Genomic DNA, 18,861 nt, shown 5'->3' on the forward strand with positions numbered 1-18,861 from the left:
ATGCGTCTTCCCTATAGTACTAGCTTTAATTGCAACTGGGATTTGCTGAACTTGTCCTGGGGCTAAATATGTTGTAGTTTCATAAATGTCCCCATTTATTTGGTAAAATGAATTGCACAAATTTGATAGTTTCATAGATTTAAAATCTGACGATTGACCCTGGTTTACTCAAAATATTCTATTTAGTTTTTTTGTTTTGACACGTGTGACATCTGCATTGGAGCTTTATTGAAAAATCCTTGCCATGCTTCTACTCTCTCCATTGTGGATGGCCAATAATAGTAGCCATGTAAAATCTATACTCACTTCTGTGCCATTTTTGTAGGATAAGACAAGAGAGGAATAAATAGATAATTGGACTGATGTTGTGTTAAAATGCTTTTGGTATATTGCATGGCCCTTTCAGTTGTGAAGTGGAGATATGAGAACTAAAGGATGGCAAACAGACAAAAATTAAAACAGCTGAATTAGAGTATCACAAATGAATATTTAGAAATACTCATTTCTGAGAAAATGTCCCAACCTTCTAGGACTGTAATCTTTAAAAGTCTCATTTAATTATCTATAAATAATGAAAGATATTAACAAAGTTGCCATTTAAGATGAATTGGACCTAGTCATCTTTTAAATAAAAAACCTACATAGTTTTGAGTCAACTGTGCCTTCTCTGGACATTTCTATAATGTACACTCATTATTCAGCTACATACCAGGAGTACCAAACTGGATGCAATTTTCCAAAGTCCTGGCATAGTCAGGATCATTTAGCTTAATTACTTGAAGACTATTGGCTTTTTCCATGTTCTTGATCCATTTATTAGCCTGACCCTGAGGATCTATCATAAGAGGCCATCTTCTTGCATTCCTGAAAGGAGAAGGAAAGATGATGCTGGTCAAGACATGATTTTATCTCTCCTCTATTTAATCATGTGCAGATCACATCCATACAGTTTGTCCTTTCCAGTGTTTGTTTTATGTCTCAATATGAAAAATTACATTCTTGAAACAGACACATTTTAGATTGAGTAGTTGAGAATGGCAACTATAAAAATCATCTGGCAAATTTAGCCTAAGCTTTTCCCTCCTTTAAGGAAAATCAAAATTCTTTAAACATCAAACTATACTTTTGAAAGTGTTCACCATTCCTGCTAATTATGTCACAATGACATCCATCAAGAGGACTGTCTTAGAACTCTTAGTTCTAAACTAAGTCCAGCCATTAATTAATTATGGAATTTTGGGCAAGTCACTTCATTCTGAAGTTCTACCTGTTATCATTAGTAGAAAATGGAAAAGAAAAAAGACTGGAACATCATATGTGTCTTGGAAATCTAGACCATAAAATATATAACAGTCTAAAGAAAGGATGAAAAACATAATTTTACATCATCTAACCTTCATAATAACCATGGACATTTACTATTAACATAATAGCTCACCCAATCTGTCTCAAACACTTGCATATTTAATGTCGCATATGTAGCTCATCACATATTTGCCTAGTGATTGTGAGCTTCTTGTACACAGGGATATATTCTATGAAGTCCCGAGTTTTTACCCTATGGGAACAGCTCATATTTACTGTTTCTTGCCTCATCCACATATTCCTTTTATGTTAAGAGCAAGAGTGGAGCCCCATGAGAATCCCAGCTTATTTTCTAGGGTGCTGTCCTTGCGGTTGCGGGCTGGAATCACAGTAGCGTTAACCAGTCTCCGTCAGTATCATATGGAGTCGAACCATATGGCCTCCTACTTAATGTGAAATGTTACTAAGTGTGAAATGTAATCAGTATTAAGAGTCCTGTTTCCTAAAAATAATGTCATGCTCTTCAAAAAAGTGAGCACAACAAATTCACGCAGACCATCATTAAGACCCCGAGGAGAAAATAAAAGATGACTGGAGCAACAACAACAACAAAATAAGTGCGATGGAGTGGGATTATTGTATATTAAACTCAAATTCACTCTAACATAAATTTAGAATTGGATGATTTGCCTCCCAAATGGAAGTAAACATTTTTTTTTAGCACATTAGAGCCAGTTACAAAACATGTAGCTTACATGATAAAGGAGATAGTCTGATCCCTCAGTATCAGCATTATAGAATATTATATTTGGGAATGAAAGACACCAAAAGGTTAGTGTAATAACTTAGATCCAAGAAAATAATGAAGAGAATCCTTATACATAAGAAATTAAGGGAGTGAGAGGAAAAATTGGAAAGGAATAAAAATTAATAACATGTAAAATTTTTCATTCTATCACATTTTAGAAACCTTTTTGAGTTTGGAGCATTATGTGTGAGCTTCAAACAGCATTTATATTTCCCTAAAGAAACTGAATGACTCATTCCTCCTTCTGTTGCCTCCACACTTTTTAGCTACAATACCCAGCTCACGCTGTTTCCTTTATCTAAAATGCACTGCTTCCCCGTCCTTTTATGTTCAAGTCCTACGCATGCTTCAAGGTCAGCTCAAATGTCAAGCTGCCCATAACGGCTCTCTTCATCTCCTTTCCCTCTGAACTTCTTTAGCAAGTCATCCACATCGCATTTATGGCACTTTCATATAATGATAATATTCTATCATGGCAATTCTAAAACTTCTGATATGCCCCACTCAACTGAACTGTATTTTCTGTGAGGGAAGGGTACAGGCTGAATCCTCTTTATGCTTTTTCCATAGATCAAATAAAGTCTGTTATGCAAGAAGTTACTGAAATGGAAACAAACACAACATTTGGCAAATACCATAGAAGCTTTATCCATTCTAAAAACTGAATTTCTTAAGAGATTATCCTTGCATGGGAACTGCTGGTCTAAGGAATACCACTTCAAAATCAAAGGGAAGAACTTCTAGTGCTGTCCAAGATAGAGTAAACCCCATTATAGTCTATCTCTTCCACTGTTTAGTCCGAGGTGTGAGTGCATGAAATGCATTCAAAGAAACAAAATGAAGGCTTTGAGCTATGATATAAACTACCACTCTAGTCCCAGACTAATCCCTGTGTAAGGCATACAGAGGTGAAAATCCAAACAGTGTAGCAAATTCTTTTGAAACTGAACTTACATGGGAAATATCACCCACAGAAAGGAAGAGGGAAGTTTTGGTCAGAACCCACCTGAGCTGACTGACTGCAAGAAGAGTCATTCTTTGTCCAAGGAATTTAATAAGACCCAAATTCTCATATTCACAATACCCAAGATGAAATTCAAAATTACTTGACATAAAAATAATCAGAATATATGACTAAATCTCAAAGTAAAAGCTAGAGATTGGGCTTACCAAAAAACAAAACAAAATAAAACAAACTTAAAGTAGTTATAACCTTTCTCCATGATGTAAAGATGAACATTTTTGAAATAAAAAGAATGAGAGAAGTTCTCAGCTAATAAACAACAAATATAAAAAATAGAAAAAAAATTTTTTTAACATGGGCAGGCACCGTGAAATGAACCCGGGTCTCCAGCATGGCAGGCGAAAACTCTGCCTGCTGAGCCACTGTGGCCCACCCCCAAAGTAGCAATTTTAGAGCAAAAAATATAATATCTGAAATAAAAATTCTTCTTCATGAACTCAATAGCAGAAAGGAAATGTCAGATGAATAGGAATGATTCGATCACAAAAGTAGGAAGGAAAGATACTAAAAAAAAAAAAAATGAGCAGAAAGCTTGCTGATACTTATGCCTAAGAGTCATCCCCAGAGAACCTCTTTTGTTGCTCAGATGTGGCCTCTCTCTCTAAGTCAATCTGGCAGGTGAACTCACTGCCCTCCCTCCTATGTGGGACATGACTCCCAGGGGTGTAAATTTCCTTGGCAATGTGGGACAGCACTCCCAGCGATGAAACAGGACCCAACATCATTGAAATGAGAAAGCCTTTTTGGTCAAAAGTGGGGAGAGAGAAATGAGAAAAAACAAAATCTCAGTGGCTGAGAGATTTCAAACAGTCAGGAAGTTATCCTGGAGGTTATTCTTTTTTTTTTTTTTGATGGTTTGTAATATTTTTTTTTTTATTAATTAAAAAAAGAATTAACAAAACAATTAGAAATCATTCCAATCTACATGTACAATCAGTAATTCTTAATAACATCACATAGTTGCATATTCATCATTTCTTAGTACATTTGCATCGATTTAGAAAAAGAAATAAAAAGACAACAGAATAAGAATTAAAACAATAATAGAAAGAAAAAAAAACAAAAAAAACAAAAACAAAAAACCTATACCTCACATGCAGCTTCATTCAGTGTTTTAACATAATTGCATTACAATTGGGTAGTATTGTGCTGTCCATTTCTGAGTTTTTATATCCAGTCCCGTTGTACAGTCTGTATCCCTTCAGCTCCAATTATCCCTTCTCTTTTTTTTTTTTTTAATTAACGGAAAAAAAGAAATTAACCCAACATTTAGAGATCATACCATTCTACACATGCAATCATTAATTCTTAACATCATCACATAGATGCATGATCATCATTTCTTAGTACATTTGCATTGGTTTAGAAGAACTAGCAACATAACCGAAAAAGATATAGAATGTTAATATAGAGAAAAAAATAAAAGTAATAATAGTAAAATCAAAACAAAACAAAACAGAACAGAACAAAAACCTATAGCTCAGATGCAGCTTCATTCAGTGTTTTAACATGATTACTTTACAATTAGGTATTATTGTGCTGTCCATTTTTGAGTTTTTGTATCTAGTCCTGTCGCACAGTCTGTATCCCTTCAGCTTCAATTACCCATTGTCTTACCCTGTTTCTAACTCCTGCTGAACTCTGTTACCAATGACATACTTCAAGTTTATTCTCGAATGTCCGTTCACATCAGTGGGACCATACAGTATTTGTCCTTTAGTTTTTGGCTGGATTCATTCAGCATAATATTCTCTAGGTCCATCCATGTTATTATATGGTTCATAAGTTTATCTTGTCTTAAAGCTGCATAATATTCCATCGTATGTATATACCACAGTTTGTTTAGCCACTCTTCTGTTGATGGAGATTTTGGCTGTTTCCATCTCTTTGCAATTGTAAATAATGCTGCTATAAACATTGGTGTGCAAATGTCCGTTTGTGTCTTTGCCCTTAAGTCCTTTGAGTAGATACCTAGCAATGGTATTGCTGGGTCGTATGGCAATTCTATATTCAGCTTTTTGAGGAACCGTCAAACTGCCTTCCACAGTGGTTGCACCCTTTGACATTCCCACCAACAGTGGATAAGTGTGCCTCTTTCTCCGCATCCTCTCCAGCACTTGTCATTTTCTGTTTTGTTGATAATGGCCATTCTGGTGGGTGTGAGATGATATCTCATTGTGGTTTTGATTTGCATTTCTCTAATGGCCAGGGACATTGAGCATCTCTTCATGTGCCTCTTGGCCATCCGTATTTCCTCTTCTGAGAGGTGTCTGTTCAAGTCTTTTTCCCATTTTGTAATTGGGTTGGCTGTCTTTTTGTTGTTGAGATGAACAATCTCTTTATAAATTCTGGATACTAGACCTTTATCTGATATATCATTTCCAAATATTGTCTCCCATTGTGAAGGCTGTCTTTCTACTTTCTTGATGAAGTTCTTTGATGCACAAAAGTGTTTAATTTTGAGGAGTTCCCATTTATTTATTTCCTTCTTCAGTGCTCTTGCTTTAGGTTTAAGGTCCATAAAACCGCCTCCAGTTGTAAGAGCCATAAGATATCTCCCAACATTTTCCTCTAACTGTTTTATGGTCTTAGACCTAATGTTTAGATCTTTGATCCATTTTGAGTTAACTTTTGTATAGGGTGTGAGAGATGGGTCTTCTTTCATTCTTTTGCATATGGATATCCAGTTCTCTAGGCACCATTTATTGAAGAGACTGCTCTGTCCCAGGTGAGTTGGCTTGACTGCCTTATCAAAGATCAAATGTCCATAGATGAGAGGGTCTATATCTGAGCACTCTATTCGATTCCATTGGTCGATATATCTATCTTTATGCCAATACCATGCTGTTTTGACCACTGTGGCTTCATAATATGCCTTAAAGTCAGGCAGCGCGAGACCTCCAGCTTCGTTTTTTTTCCTCAAGATGTTTTTAGCAATTCAGGGCACCCTGCCCTTCCAGATAAATTTGCTTATTGGTTTTTCTATTTCTGAAAAAGAAGTTGTTGGGATTTTGATTGGTATTGCATTGAATCTGTAAATCAATTTAGGTAGGACTGACATCTTAACTATATTTAGTCTTCCAATCCATGAACACGGTATGCCCTTCCATCTATTTAGGTCTTCTGTGATTTCTTTTAGCAGTTTTTTGTAGTTTTCTTTGTATAGGTTTTTTGTCTCTTTAGTTAAATTTATTCCTAGATATTTTATTCTTTTAGTTGCAATTGTAAATGGGATTCATTTCTTGATTTCCCCCTCAGCTTGTTCATTACTAGTGTATAGAAATGCTACAGATTTTTGAATGTTGATCTTGTAACCTGCTACTTTGCTGTACTCATTTATTAGCTCTAGTAGTTTTGTTGTGGATTTTTCCGGGTTTTCGACGTATAGTATCATATCGTCTGCAAACAGTGATAATTTTACTTCTTCCTTTCCAATTTTGATGCCTTGTATTTCTTTTTCTTGTCTAATTGCTCTGGCTAGAACCTCCAACACAATGTTGAATAATAGTGGTGATAGTGGACATCCTTGTCTTGTTCCTGATCTTAGGGGGAAAGTTTTCAATTTTTCCCCATTGAGGATGATATTAGCTGTGGGTTTTTCATATATTCCCTCTATCATTTTAAGGAAGTTCCCTTGTATTCCTATCTTTTGAAGTGTTTTCAACAGGAAAGGATGTTGAATCTTGTCGAATGCCTTCTCTGCATCAATTGAGATGATCATGTGATTTTTCTGCTTTGATTTGTTGATATGGTGTATTACATTAATTGATTTTCTTATGTTGAACCATCCTTGCATACCTGGGATGAATCCTACTTGGTCATGATGTATAATTCTTTTAATGTGTTGTTGGATACGATTTGCTAGAATTTTATTGAGGATTTTTGCATCTGTATTCATTAGAGAGATTGGTCTGTAGTTTTCTTTTTTTGTAATATCTTTGCCTGGTTTTGGTATGAGGGTGCTGTTGGCTTCATAGAATGAATTAGGTAGTTGTCCCTCCACTTCGATTTTTTTGAAGAGTTTGAAGAGAATTGGTACTAATTCTTTCTGGAACGTTTGGTAGAATTCACATGTGAAGCCATCTGGTCCTGGACTTTTCTTTTTAGGAAGCTTTTGAATGACTAATTCAATTTCTTTACCTGTGATTGGTTTGTTGAGGTCATCTATGTCTTCTTGAGTCAAAGTTGGTTGTTCATGTCTTTCCAGGAACCCGTCCATTTCCTCTAAATTGTTGTATTTATTAGCGTAAAGTTGTTCATAGTATCCTGTTATTACCTCCTTTATTTCTGTGAGGTCAGTAGTTATGTCTCCTCTTCCATTTCTGATCTTATTTATTTGCATCCTCTCTCTTCTTCTTTTTGTCAATCTTGATAGGGGCCCATCATTCTTATTGATTTTCTCATAGAACCAACTTCTGGTCTTATTGATTTTCTCTACTGTTTTCATATTTTCAATTTCATTTATTTCTGCTCTGATCTTTGTTATTTCTTTCCTTTTGCTTGCTTTGGGATTAGTTTGCTGTTCTTTCTCCAGTTCTTCCAATTGAACAGTTAATTCCTGCATTTTTGCCTTTTCTTCTTTTCTGATATAGGCATTTAGGGCAATAAATTTCCCTCTTAGCACTGCCTTTGCTGCATCCCATAAGTTTTGATATGTTGTGTTTTCATTTTCATTTGCCTCCAGGTATTTACTAATTTCTCTTGCAATTTCTTCTTTGACCCACTCGTTGTTTAAGAGTGTGTTGTTGAGCCTCCAGGTATTTGTGAATTTTCTGGCATTCTGCCTATTATTGATTTCCAACTTCATTCCTTTATGATCCGAGAAAGTGTTGTGTATGATTTCAATCTTTTTAAATTTGTTAAGACTTGCTTTGTGACCCAGCATATGGTCTATCTTTGAGAATGATCCATGAGCACTTGAGAAAAAGGTGTATCCTGCTGTTGTGGGATGTAATGTCCTATAAATGTCTGTTAAGTCTAGCTCATTTATAGTAATATTCAGATTCTCTATTTCTTTATTGATCCTCTGTCTAGATGTTCTGTCCATTGATGAGAGTGGTGAATTGAAGTCTCCAACTATTATGGTATTTGTGTCTATTTCCCTTTTCAGTGTTTGCAGTGTATTCCTCACATATTTTTGGGCATTCTGGTTCGGTGCATAAATATTTATGGTTGTTATGTCTTCTTGTTTAATTGTTCCTTTTATTAGTATATAGTGTCCTTCTTTGTCTCTTTTAACTGTTTTACATTTGAAGTCTAACTTGTTGGATATTAGTATAGCCACTCCTGCTATTTTCTGGTTGTTATTTGCATGAAATATCTTTTCCCAACCTTTCACTTTCAACCTATGTTTATCTTGGGGTCTAAGATGTGTTTCCTGTAGACAGCATATAGAAGGATCCTGTTTTTTAATCCATTCTGCCAATCTATGTCTTTTGATTGGGGAATTCAGTCCATTAACATTTAGTGTTATTACTCTTTGGATAATATTTTCCTCTGCCATTTTGCCTTTTGTATTATATATATATCATATCTGACTTTCCTTCTTTCTACACTCTTCTCCATACCTCTCTCTTCTGTCTTTTTGGTTCTGACTCTAGTGCTCCCTTTAGTATTTCTTGCAGAGCTGGTCTCTTGGTCACAAATTCTCTCAGTGACTTTTTGTCTGAGAATGTTTTAATTTCTCCCTCATTTTTGAAGGACAATTTTGCTGGATATAGGAGTCTTGGTTGGCAGTTTTTCTCTTTTAGTAATTTAAATATATCATCCCACTGTCTTCTAGCCTCCATGGTTTCTGCTGAGAAATCTACACATAGTCTTATTGGGTTTCCCTTGTATGTGATGGATTGTTTTTCTCTTGCTGCTTTCAAGATCCTCTCTTTCTCTTTGACCTCTGACATTCTAACTAGTAAGTGTCTTGGAGAACGCCTATTTGGGTCTAATCTCTTTGGGGTGCGCTGCACTTCTTGGATCTGTAATTTTAGGTCTTTCATAAGAGTTGGGAAATTTTCAGTGAAAATTTCTTCCATTAGTTTTTCTCCTCCTTTTCCCTTCTCTTCTCCTTCTGGGACACCCACAACATGTATATTTGTGCGGATCATATTGTCCTTGAGTTCCCTGATACCCTGTTCAAATTTTTCCATTCTTTTCCCGATAGTTTCTGTTTCTTTTTGGAATTCAGATGTTCCATCCTCCAAATCACTAATTCTATCTTCTGTCTCTTTGAATCTATCATTGTAGGTATCCATTGTTTTTTCTATCTTTTCTACTTTGTCCTTCACTTCCATAAGTTCTGTGATTTGCTTTTTCAGTTTTTCTATTTCTTCTTTATGTTCAGCCCATGTCTTCTTCATGTCCTCCCTCAATTTATCGATTTCGTTTTTGAAGAGGTTTTCCATTTCTGTTCGTATATTTAGCATTAGTTGTCTCAGCTCCTGTATCTCATTTGAACTATTGGTTTGTTCCTTTGACTGGGCCATATTTTCAATTTTCTGAGCGTGATCCGTTATCTTCTGTTGGCGTCTGCGCATTTAGACAGATTTCCCTGGGTATTGGATCCAAAAGTTTGGAAGATTTTTCTGTGAAATCTCTGGGTTCTGTTTTTCTTATCCTGCCCAGTAGGTGGCGCTCGTGGCACACGTTTGTTTGCGGGTCCCACCAGTAAAAGGTGCTGTGGGACCTTGAACTTTGGAAAACTCTCGCCGTCCTGGGGGTTCGCTAGCCGAAGCGGCCTGAGCCATCCTGGGGTCCGAACGCAGGGAGGGTTGCTGGTCGCCGCAGCCAGGGAAAGAGCCCGTCCGAATTTCCTAGTCGGCCCTGGGCAACAAGCGTGGCGGGAGGGCGCCAGCGGCAGCGGCCCGCCCGAGAGAGTGCACGTTCCCCGGGAGTCACGGGTTTGGAAGGGGCCTCCCCCACCCGTCACCGTTCTCCGCGGCCTGGGGGTTTCCGATCCAATTCTCTCAGTTGGTCCGGGGGCTGTGTGTGGTGTGGGCGCCAGCCGCCTTGGTCTCAGGGGACTGCCTCTCCAATTCTCCCAGCCGGCCCGGGAAGGGGGAAGGGAATAACTCCGGCCGCTTGCCACCCCGCCCGGTAAGGCCCGCGCGCCTCGGCGATCTCACCCGAGCTGCTTCTCTCAGCCAGCCAGCCGTTCCAGGATGGGGTACGCTGTCTTTTTTATCTCTGTTGTGGCTTTGCGCGCTTTCTGTATCGTTTCTACTCCCCTAGTAGGTGTCCTGGAGAAGAAACTAAGATCCGCGCATCTTACTAAGCTGCCATCTTCTGGAGGTTATTCTTATGCATTATAGAGATACTCCTTTTTAGTTCAGGATGTGTTAGAGTGGCTGCAAGGAAGTACCTGAAACTGCTGAACTATGTTCCAGTAGCCTTATTTCTCAAAGAGGACTGCGTAACTACATAGCTTTTACAATGTGATTGTGTGATTGTGAAAACCTTGTGTCTGATGCTTTTATCCAGGGTATGGACAGATGAGTAAAAATTTTAAAAAAAGGATAAAAATAAATAAGTAATAGGGGCAGATAAAGGGTAAAAATTGGGTAGATTGAAATATTGTGGGTCAATGAGAAGGCGGGGTAAAGGGTATGGGACGTATGAGTTCTTTTTTTTCTTTTTAATTCTTTTTCTAGAGCGATGCAAATGTTCTAGAAATGATCATGGTGAGGAATACACAACTATGTGATGATATTGTAAATCACTGATTGTATAATATGTGGATATTTCTCAATAAAAGTTTCTTTTTAAAAAATGAGCAGGAAAAAAAATGAGCAGAGCCTCAAAGATCTGTGTGACAATATTAAAAGGTATAATATACATGTCTTTGGAGCTCCAGAAGGAGAACAGAAAGAAATTGATACAAAAAGTATAGCTGAAATAACAATGGATGAAAATTTTGAAAATGCAGTGAAATAAATTTACAGTTTCACAAAGTTCAGCAAACTTGAAAAAGGAGACTGAAAAAAAAAAAGAACTACCCAGACTTATTACAGTCAAATCACTAAAAAGGAGCCAGAGGAAAACAATATATTATACAAAAGAACAATTATTCAGATGACTGCAAATTTCTCATCAGAAATCATGGAGCCTGAACTCAGTAGACCGACATCTCTAAAATGCGGAAAGAAAAGAATTGTCAACCCAAAATTCTGGCAGAGAAACAGAAAAGGTAAATATTTTGGTAACCATAAAAAACTATTCTCCTCTTGAGTAAAAAAAAAAATATATGAAAATTAAGACGAAAATATTAATTCTCTGTGAGATAGGTGTTTCAATATATGCAGGCATGATACAGAGAGAGGGCCAGTGAAGGGAACTATATGGTCACAAAGCTTCTACATTTTACTGAAAGTGATAAAATATTAACTCTAGGTTAACTACTGCAAAATTTTGCACTACAATAATGCAAAGAGATATAGTGAAAAGGCAAGCACATAAATGAAAATGGAACACTGGGACTTCTAGGAAGATGGTGGAATAGGGTAGGCTGGATTCACCTCTGCTCTGGAAGATAAGTGAGGTGATGGGAAAAAATGACTGGGACTGCTGTCCTAGAGTGGGGTGGGGTGGGGTGGTGAGTGATCGAAGATGGTCTTCAATATTTCATAGTGTATTAGTTTGCTAAAGCTGCTGGAATGCAATATACCAGAAATGGGGAATGGTTTTTATAAAGGGAATTTATTAAGTTACAAATTTGCAGTTCTAAAGCCCTGAAAATGTCCAAATTAAGGCACAAAGAGACGTTTTCTTCATTCAAGAAAGACTGATGCCATCCAGGATACCTCTGTCAGCTTGGAAGGCATGTGACTGCCATCTGCTGGTCCCCTGCTCCTGGGCCCTGTTACTTTAAACATCTGTTTCCTGTGGAGGTTACTAGCTTGGATTCTCTGGGACTGGGTTTCATCTCTTGGCTTCCCTTGCCTCTCTTCAGGCTTGCTTAACATCTCATGGAAAGGCAAATAGTGCCATCTGCCCAAGTCTAAGCATTTGCTGTCAACACTCCAAGCATCTCCAAACATCCATGTCTTTGTCAGCTCTGAAGCAACTCTTCTCCAAGGGTTTGCTTCTGAGGTTTCTCCAAAATGTTTCTCCCTTTAAAGAACTCTAGTAAACTAATCAAGACCTACCTGGAATGGATGAAGACACATCTCCATCTAATCAAAAGTACACACTCACAAATGGGTGTGTCACATCTCCTTGGAAGCAATCCAATCAAAGTTCCCCACCCTAATCTATAGCTCTGGCCCCACAAGATTGGATCAGAATTAAAACATGGCTTTTCTGAGGTACATGATAGTTTCAAACCAGCACACAGGGAAGTGATTAGACAGAAGAGAGAAATAAAAAGCATCCAAATAGGAATGGAGGAAGCAAAACTTTCATTATTTGCAGATGACATGACCCTATACCTGGAAATCACTGAGAAATCTGTGACAAAGCTTCTTGAGCTAACAAACAATTTCAGCAAAGTGGTGGGACACAAGATTAGTATACAAAAATCAGTAATGTTCTATATACAAGTAATGACCTATCTGAGGAGACAAATTAAGGGAAAAAATTCCATTCAAAATAACAACCCAAAGAATAAGGTATCTAGGAATAAGCCTAACCAGGGATGTCAAGGACTTGTACACAGAAAACTATAAAACACTGCTAAAAGAAATAAAAAATGACCTAAATAGAAGGAAAGATATTCCATATTCCTGGATAGGAAGGTTAAATGCTGTTATGATGTCAATTCTACTCAAACTGATCTACAGATTCAATGTACTACTGATCAAAATTCCAATAACTTACTTTGTATACCTGGAAAGGCTAGTTATCAAATCTATTTGGAAGGGAAAGAAACCTCAAATAGCTAAAGATATCCTAAAAATGAAGAGCAAAGAGGGAGGACTAATACTTTTTGATTTTAAAACTTACTATAAAGCTCTTTAAATCAGCATGGTAATGGCACAAAAACAGAAGTATCAACCAATAGACTGAACCAAGAGTGCAGAGATAGACCACCAAATCTGTGGACAATTCATCTTCAACAAGGCCTCCAAATCCACTGAACAGGGGCAGAATGGTCTTTTCAATAAATGGACATGGGAAAATTGCTTATCAACAGCCAAAAGAATGAAAGAGGACCCCCTGCCTTACAATCTATACAAAAATTAGTTTAAAATGGATTAAAGACCTAAATGTAAGAGCCAGTCCCATAAAACTTCTAGAAGAAAATGTAGGGAAACATCTTCAAGATCTAATAGGAGGTGGCTTCTTAAACTTTACACCTAAGGCACAAGCAGCAAAAGAAATGGGAACTCCTTAAGATCAAGCTTCTGTGCCTCAATGGACTTTGTCAAAAAGGTGAAGAGGCAGCCAATTCAATGGGAGAAAATATTTGGAAACCACATATTGGATAAAGGCTTGATATCTTATGTACATAAAGAATTTATACAGCTTAACAACAAAAGAACAAACAATCCAATTCCAAAATGGGAAGAGGATATGAATAGACACTTTTCCAAAGAGCAAATACAAATGGCTAAAAAGCACATGAAGAGATGCTCCTTTTCTTTAGCTGTAAAGGAAATGCAAAACAAGATGAGCTATCACCTCCCACCTCTAAGAATGGCTGCTATTAACAGGAAACTAAGAATGTTAGAGAGGATGTGGAGAATTTGGAACACTTATTCATTGTTGGTGGGAATGTATAATGGTGTAGTTGCTTTAGAAAACAGTCTGGCAAGTCCTCAGAAAAGTAAATATTTAGCTGCCCTCTGATCTGGCAATACCAATACTCAGTATATACCCAGAAGAGTTGAAAGCAGTGGCACAAACAGATATTTGCACACCAATGTTCATAGCAACACTACTTGCAGTTACCAAAAGATGGAAACAATTTAAATGTCTATCAACAGATGAGTGGATACACAAAATGTGGTATATACATATGATGGAATATTATGTGACACTAAAATGAAATGAGGTTCCGAAGCATATGACAATGCAGATGAATCTTGAGGATATGATACTGAGTGAAATAAGTCAGAAACAAAAAGACAGATACTGTATGATTTCACTATAATGACTTTGGTAAAGAGATTCTCAGAGGTTACACCGTAGAATATAGCAGACCTGGAGGTACACAGAAGCTAGATATGGGGGAAAGTCTACCCAATGAGGTTGAACTTAAATGCAAGTGAACGGATAGAAATGGTGGTAACCAATTAGTGGGGTTATAAGTAACACTGCCATACTGAAGGTAAATATGATTGAAAGGGGATTTATAGTGCCATGTATCCCACTGATTAAATGTACAAATTATAAGCAAGTTCTTGCATGAAATATTTCAAAGGCTTGGTATTGGACAAAGAGTTAGTAGTAGAGGGGTATGGGGGAAAACTAAAATTGAACACTATGGCCAAAAGTTAACAAGGAAGACAGCAACAGTACCTCAGCACTACCAAGGGCAATTAATTGGGGGTGAGAGACAAGTGAAAAGAGGTAGTTTTGCTTTAATATTTGGTGAAGCTTTGTTTGTTGGTTCTTTGTTTCTATGAACAAATGAAAACTGACTGAAAACTGAGAGTGCTGATTGTACAACCAAGTAAGAATACAGTGAGACATGGTTTGTTTATTTTGGACATTAGCCATGATGCCCAATAGATGAAGGGAGCCGAATGGTACAACAACTGAGAAGCAGAGTGGAACACTGTGATACATTGATGTGATGGAATATGGCACAGCTACAAAAAGGAAGGATGTCAAGAGGTACACAATGAACTGAATAAACCTTGCTGAAAACGTACTGTGGAAAGTAAGCCAGAAACAAAAGAACAAATGTAAAGACCTCTTTCAGAAAACGCTTATAAGATAATTGGAGACAAGTGGAAATCCTTATAGCAGCCACACTTAATCTGAAGTTGTAAATGTATTTCTACATTCTGAGATGCTGAGCTATATGTGCATCAGTTGGTATTTTCCCAGAACTTTGAGTAACTCCGTGGCACCTAGACCCAGAAATAGAGTACTATAGTCCTGAATGGTAGCACTGCTATATACAATAATAGTTAAAGTAACTGTAAAAGAGATCAAGCATCAATTAGAGATAAAAATGAAGACAATCTAGCTAGGTCTAAGGTAAATCAGAATACAGGATAAAAGTGATAGTGTATGTACTCTAGACCTTCACCTACTGTATGTGACCAAAGACAGAGAGGCATACTATGTCAAAAACCTAAATTTTCTGTAACAATCTAAATCAACCTGTCTAGATAGCTCATTTAAACAAACCAAACTCCTGGAGTTCAGAATGGGAATGAAGCCTTGCAATTCTGTATAGCTTAATGTAATATCTGGATACATTTCAGACTATGGTGGACTGATAGGTAAATAGCATTGCTAGAGTGCCTTGAGGGTTCACAGAAAAAAAAATACAAGTACTAAATTTTTTCATTTGGGAAATACCAGCTACCCTCTCAACCATTGGGAACTCCCAATAACATAGGCCAAGACCTTAATTTACAGGTTTGCCCTTATGAAAGTTATTTCAGTAGCAGAGAAGCTGAGACTACCTATAACAAGGCCTAAGAGTTGCTTCAGGAAACCTCTTTCGTTGCTCAGATGTAGCCTCTCTCTAAGCAGAACTCTGCAAGGAAAATCATTAACCTTTGTGCAGGTTTGAGAGGATTATGCACCCTAGAAAAGCCATGTTGTAATCCTGATCCCATCATATAGAAGCAACCTTTCTCTTGATCCCTATTCAATAATGTAGTTTGGGATCTTGATTAGGTTATCTCCAAGGAGATGTGACTCACCCAGTTGTGGGCATGAAATTTTTTTTTTTTTATTAATTAAAGAAAAAAAAGAAATTAACACAACATTTAGAAATCATTCCATTCTACATATGCAATCAGTAATTCTTAACATCATCACATAGATGCATGATCATCATTTCTTAGTACATTTGCATCGATTTAGGAAAAGAACTAGCAAAACAACAGAAAAAGATATAGAATGTTAATATAGAGAAAAAAATAAAAATAATAATATAGCAAAAAAAAGACACAAACAAACAAACAGACAGACAAACAAACAAACAAAAACCTATAGCTCAGATGCAGCTTCATTCAGTGTTTTAACATGATTACTTTACAATTAGGTATTATTGTGCTGTCCATTTTTGAGTTTTTGTATCTAGTCCTGTTGCACAGTCTGTATCCCTTCAGCTCCAATTACCCATTATTTTACCCTGTTTCTAACTCCTGCTGGTCTCTGTTACCAATGACATATTCCAAGTTTATCCTTGAATGTTGGTTCACATCAGTGGGACCGTACAGTATTTGACCTTTAGTTTTTGGCTAGACTCACTCAGCATAACGTTCTCTAGGTCCATCCATGTTATTACATGCTTCATAAGTTTATTCTGTCTTAAAGCTGCATAATATTCCATCGTATGTATATACCACAGTTTGTTTAGCCATTCTTCTGTTGATGGACATTTTGGCTGTTTCCATCTCTTTGCAACTGTAAATAACGCTGCTATAAGCATTGGTGTGCAAATGTCCGTTTGTGTCTTTGCCCTTAAGTCCTTTGAGTAGATACCTAGCAATGGTATAGCTGGGTCGTATGGCAATTCTATATTCAGTTTTTTGAGTAACCGCCAAACTGCCTTTCACAGTGGTTGCACCATTTGACATTCCCACCAACAGTGGATAAGTGTGCCTCTTTCTCTGCATCCTCTCCAGCACTTGTCATTTTCTGTTTTGTTGATAATGGCCATTCTGGTGGGTGTGAGATGATATCTCATTGTGGTTTTGATTTGCATTTCTCTAATGGCCAGGGACATTGAGCATTTATTCATGTGCCTTTTGGCCATTTGTATTTCCTCTTCTGAGAGGTGTCTGTTCAAGTCTTTTTCCCATTTTGTAATTGGATTGGCTGTCTTTTTGTTGTTGAGTTGGACAATCTCTTTATAAATTCTGGATACTAGACCTTTATCTGATATGTCGTTTCCAAATATTGTCTCCCATTGTGTAGGCTGTCTTTCTACTTTCTTGATGAAGTTCTTTGATGCACAAAAGTGTTTAATTTTGAGAAGTTCTCATTTATTTATTTCTTTCTTCAGTGCTCCTGCTTTAGGTTTAAGGTCCATAAAACCGCCTCCAATTGTAAGTTTCATAAGATATCTCCCTATATTTTCTTCTTATTGTTTTATGGTCTTAGACCTAATGTTTAGATATTTGATCCATTTTGAGTTAACTTTTGTATAGGGTGTGAGATATGGGTCCTCTTTCATTGTTTTGCAAACAGATATCCAGTTCTCTAGGCACCATTTATTGAAGAGACTGTTCTGTCCCAGGTGAGTTGGCTTGACTGCCTTATCAAAGATCAAATGTCCATAGAGGAGAGGGTCTATATCTGGGCACTCTATTCGATTCCATTGGTCGATATATCTATCTTTATGCCAATACCATGCTGTTTTGACCACTGTGGCTTCATAATATGCCTTAAAGTCCAGCAGCGTGAGACCTCCAGCTTCGTTTATTTTCCTCAAGATACTTTTAGCAATTCAGGGCACCCTGCCCTTCCAGATAAATTTGCTTATTGGTTTTTCTATTTCTGAAAAAGAAGTTGTTGGGATTTTGATTGGTATTGCATTGAATCTGTAAATCAATTTAGGTAGGATTGACATCTTAACTATATTTAGTCTTCCAATCCATGAACACGGTATGCCCTTCCATCTATTTAGGTCTTCTGTGATTTCTTTTAACAGTTTTTTGTAGTTTTCTTTATATAGGTTTTTTGTCTCTTTAGTTAAATTTATTCCTAGGTATTTTATTCTTTTAGTTGCAATTGTAAATGGGATTCATTTCTTGATTTCCCCCTCTGCTTGTTCTTACTAGTGTATAGAAATGCTACAGATTTTTGAACGTTGATCTAGTAACCTGCTACTTTGCTATACTCATTTATTAGCTCTAGTAGTTTTGTTGTGGATTTTTCTGGGTTTTCGACGTATAGTATCATATCGTCTGCAAACAGTGATAGTTTTACTTCTTCCTTTCCAATTTTGATGCCTTGTATTTCTTTTTCTTGTCTAATTGCTCTGGCTAGAACCTCCAACACAATGTTGAATAATAGTGGTGATAATGGACATCCTTGTCTTTTTCCTGATCTTAGGGGGAAAGTTTTCAATTTTTCCCCATTGAGGATGATATTAGCTGTGGGTTTTTCATATATTCCCTCTATCATTTTAAGGAAGTTCCCTTGTAATCCTATCTTTTGAAGTGTTTTCAACAGGAAAGGATGTTGAATCTTGTCAAATGTCTTCTCTGCATCAATTGAGATGATCATGTGATTTTTCTGCTTTGATTTGTTGATATGGTGTATTACATTGATTTTCTTATGTTGAACCATCCTTGCATACCTGGGATGAATCCTACTTGGTCATGATGTATAATTCTTTTAATGTGTTGTTGGATAAGATTTGCTAGAATTTTGTTGAAGATTTTTGCATCTATATTCATTAGAGAGATTGGTCTGTAGTTTTCTTTTTTTGTAATATCTTTGCCTGGTTTTGGTATGAGGGTGCTGTTGGCTTCATAGAATGAATTAGGTAGCTTTCCCTCCACTTCGATTTTTTTGAAGAGTTTGAGGAGAGTTGGTACTAATTCTTTCTGGAATGTTTGATAAAATTCACATGTGAAGCCATCTGGTCCTGGACTTT

At 36.9% G+C, this 18,861-nt stretch overlaps 1 protein-coding gene across 1 annotated transcript in view; it reads right to left on the bottom strand.

Annotated features, from left to right (window-relative positions):
• The window catches only part of DNAH7 (dynein axonemal heavy chain 7), a 339,933-nt gene that overhangs the window by 107,124 nt on the left and 213,948 nt on the right, over positions 1-18,861 (bottom strand). The window contains exon 48 of the mRNA XM_077154513.1: positions 710-864. Coding sequence (XP_077010628.1) covers positions 710-864 — 155 coding nt within the window. The remainder of the gene's footprint in view (positions 1-709; positions 865-18,861) is intronic.

Source organism: Tamandua tetradactyla, chromosome 3 (genome assembly GCF_023851605.1).
Source record: "Tamandua tetradactyla isolate mTamTet1 chromosome 3, mTamTet1.pri, whole genome shotgun sequence".
NCBI lineage: Eukaryota > Metazoa > Chordata > Mammalia > Pilosa > Myrmecophagidae > Tamandua > Tamandua tetradactyla.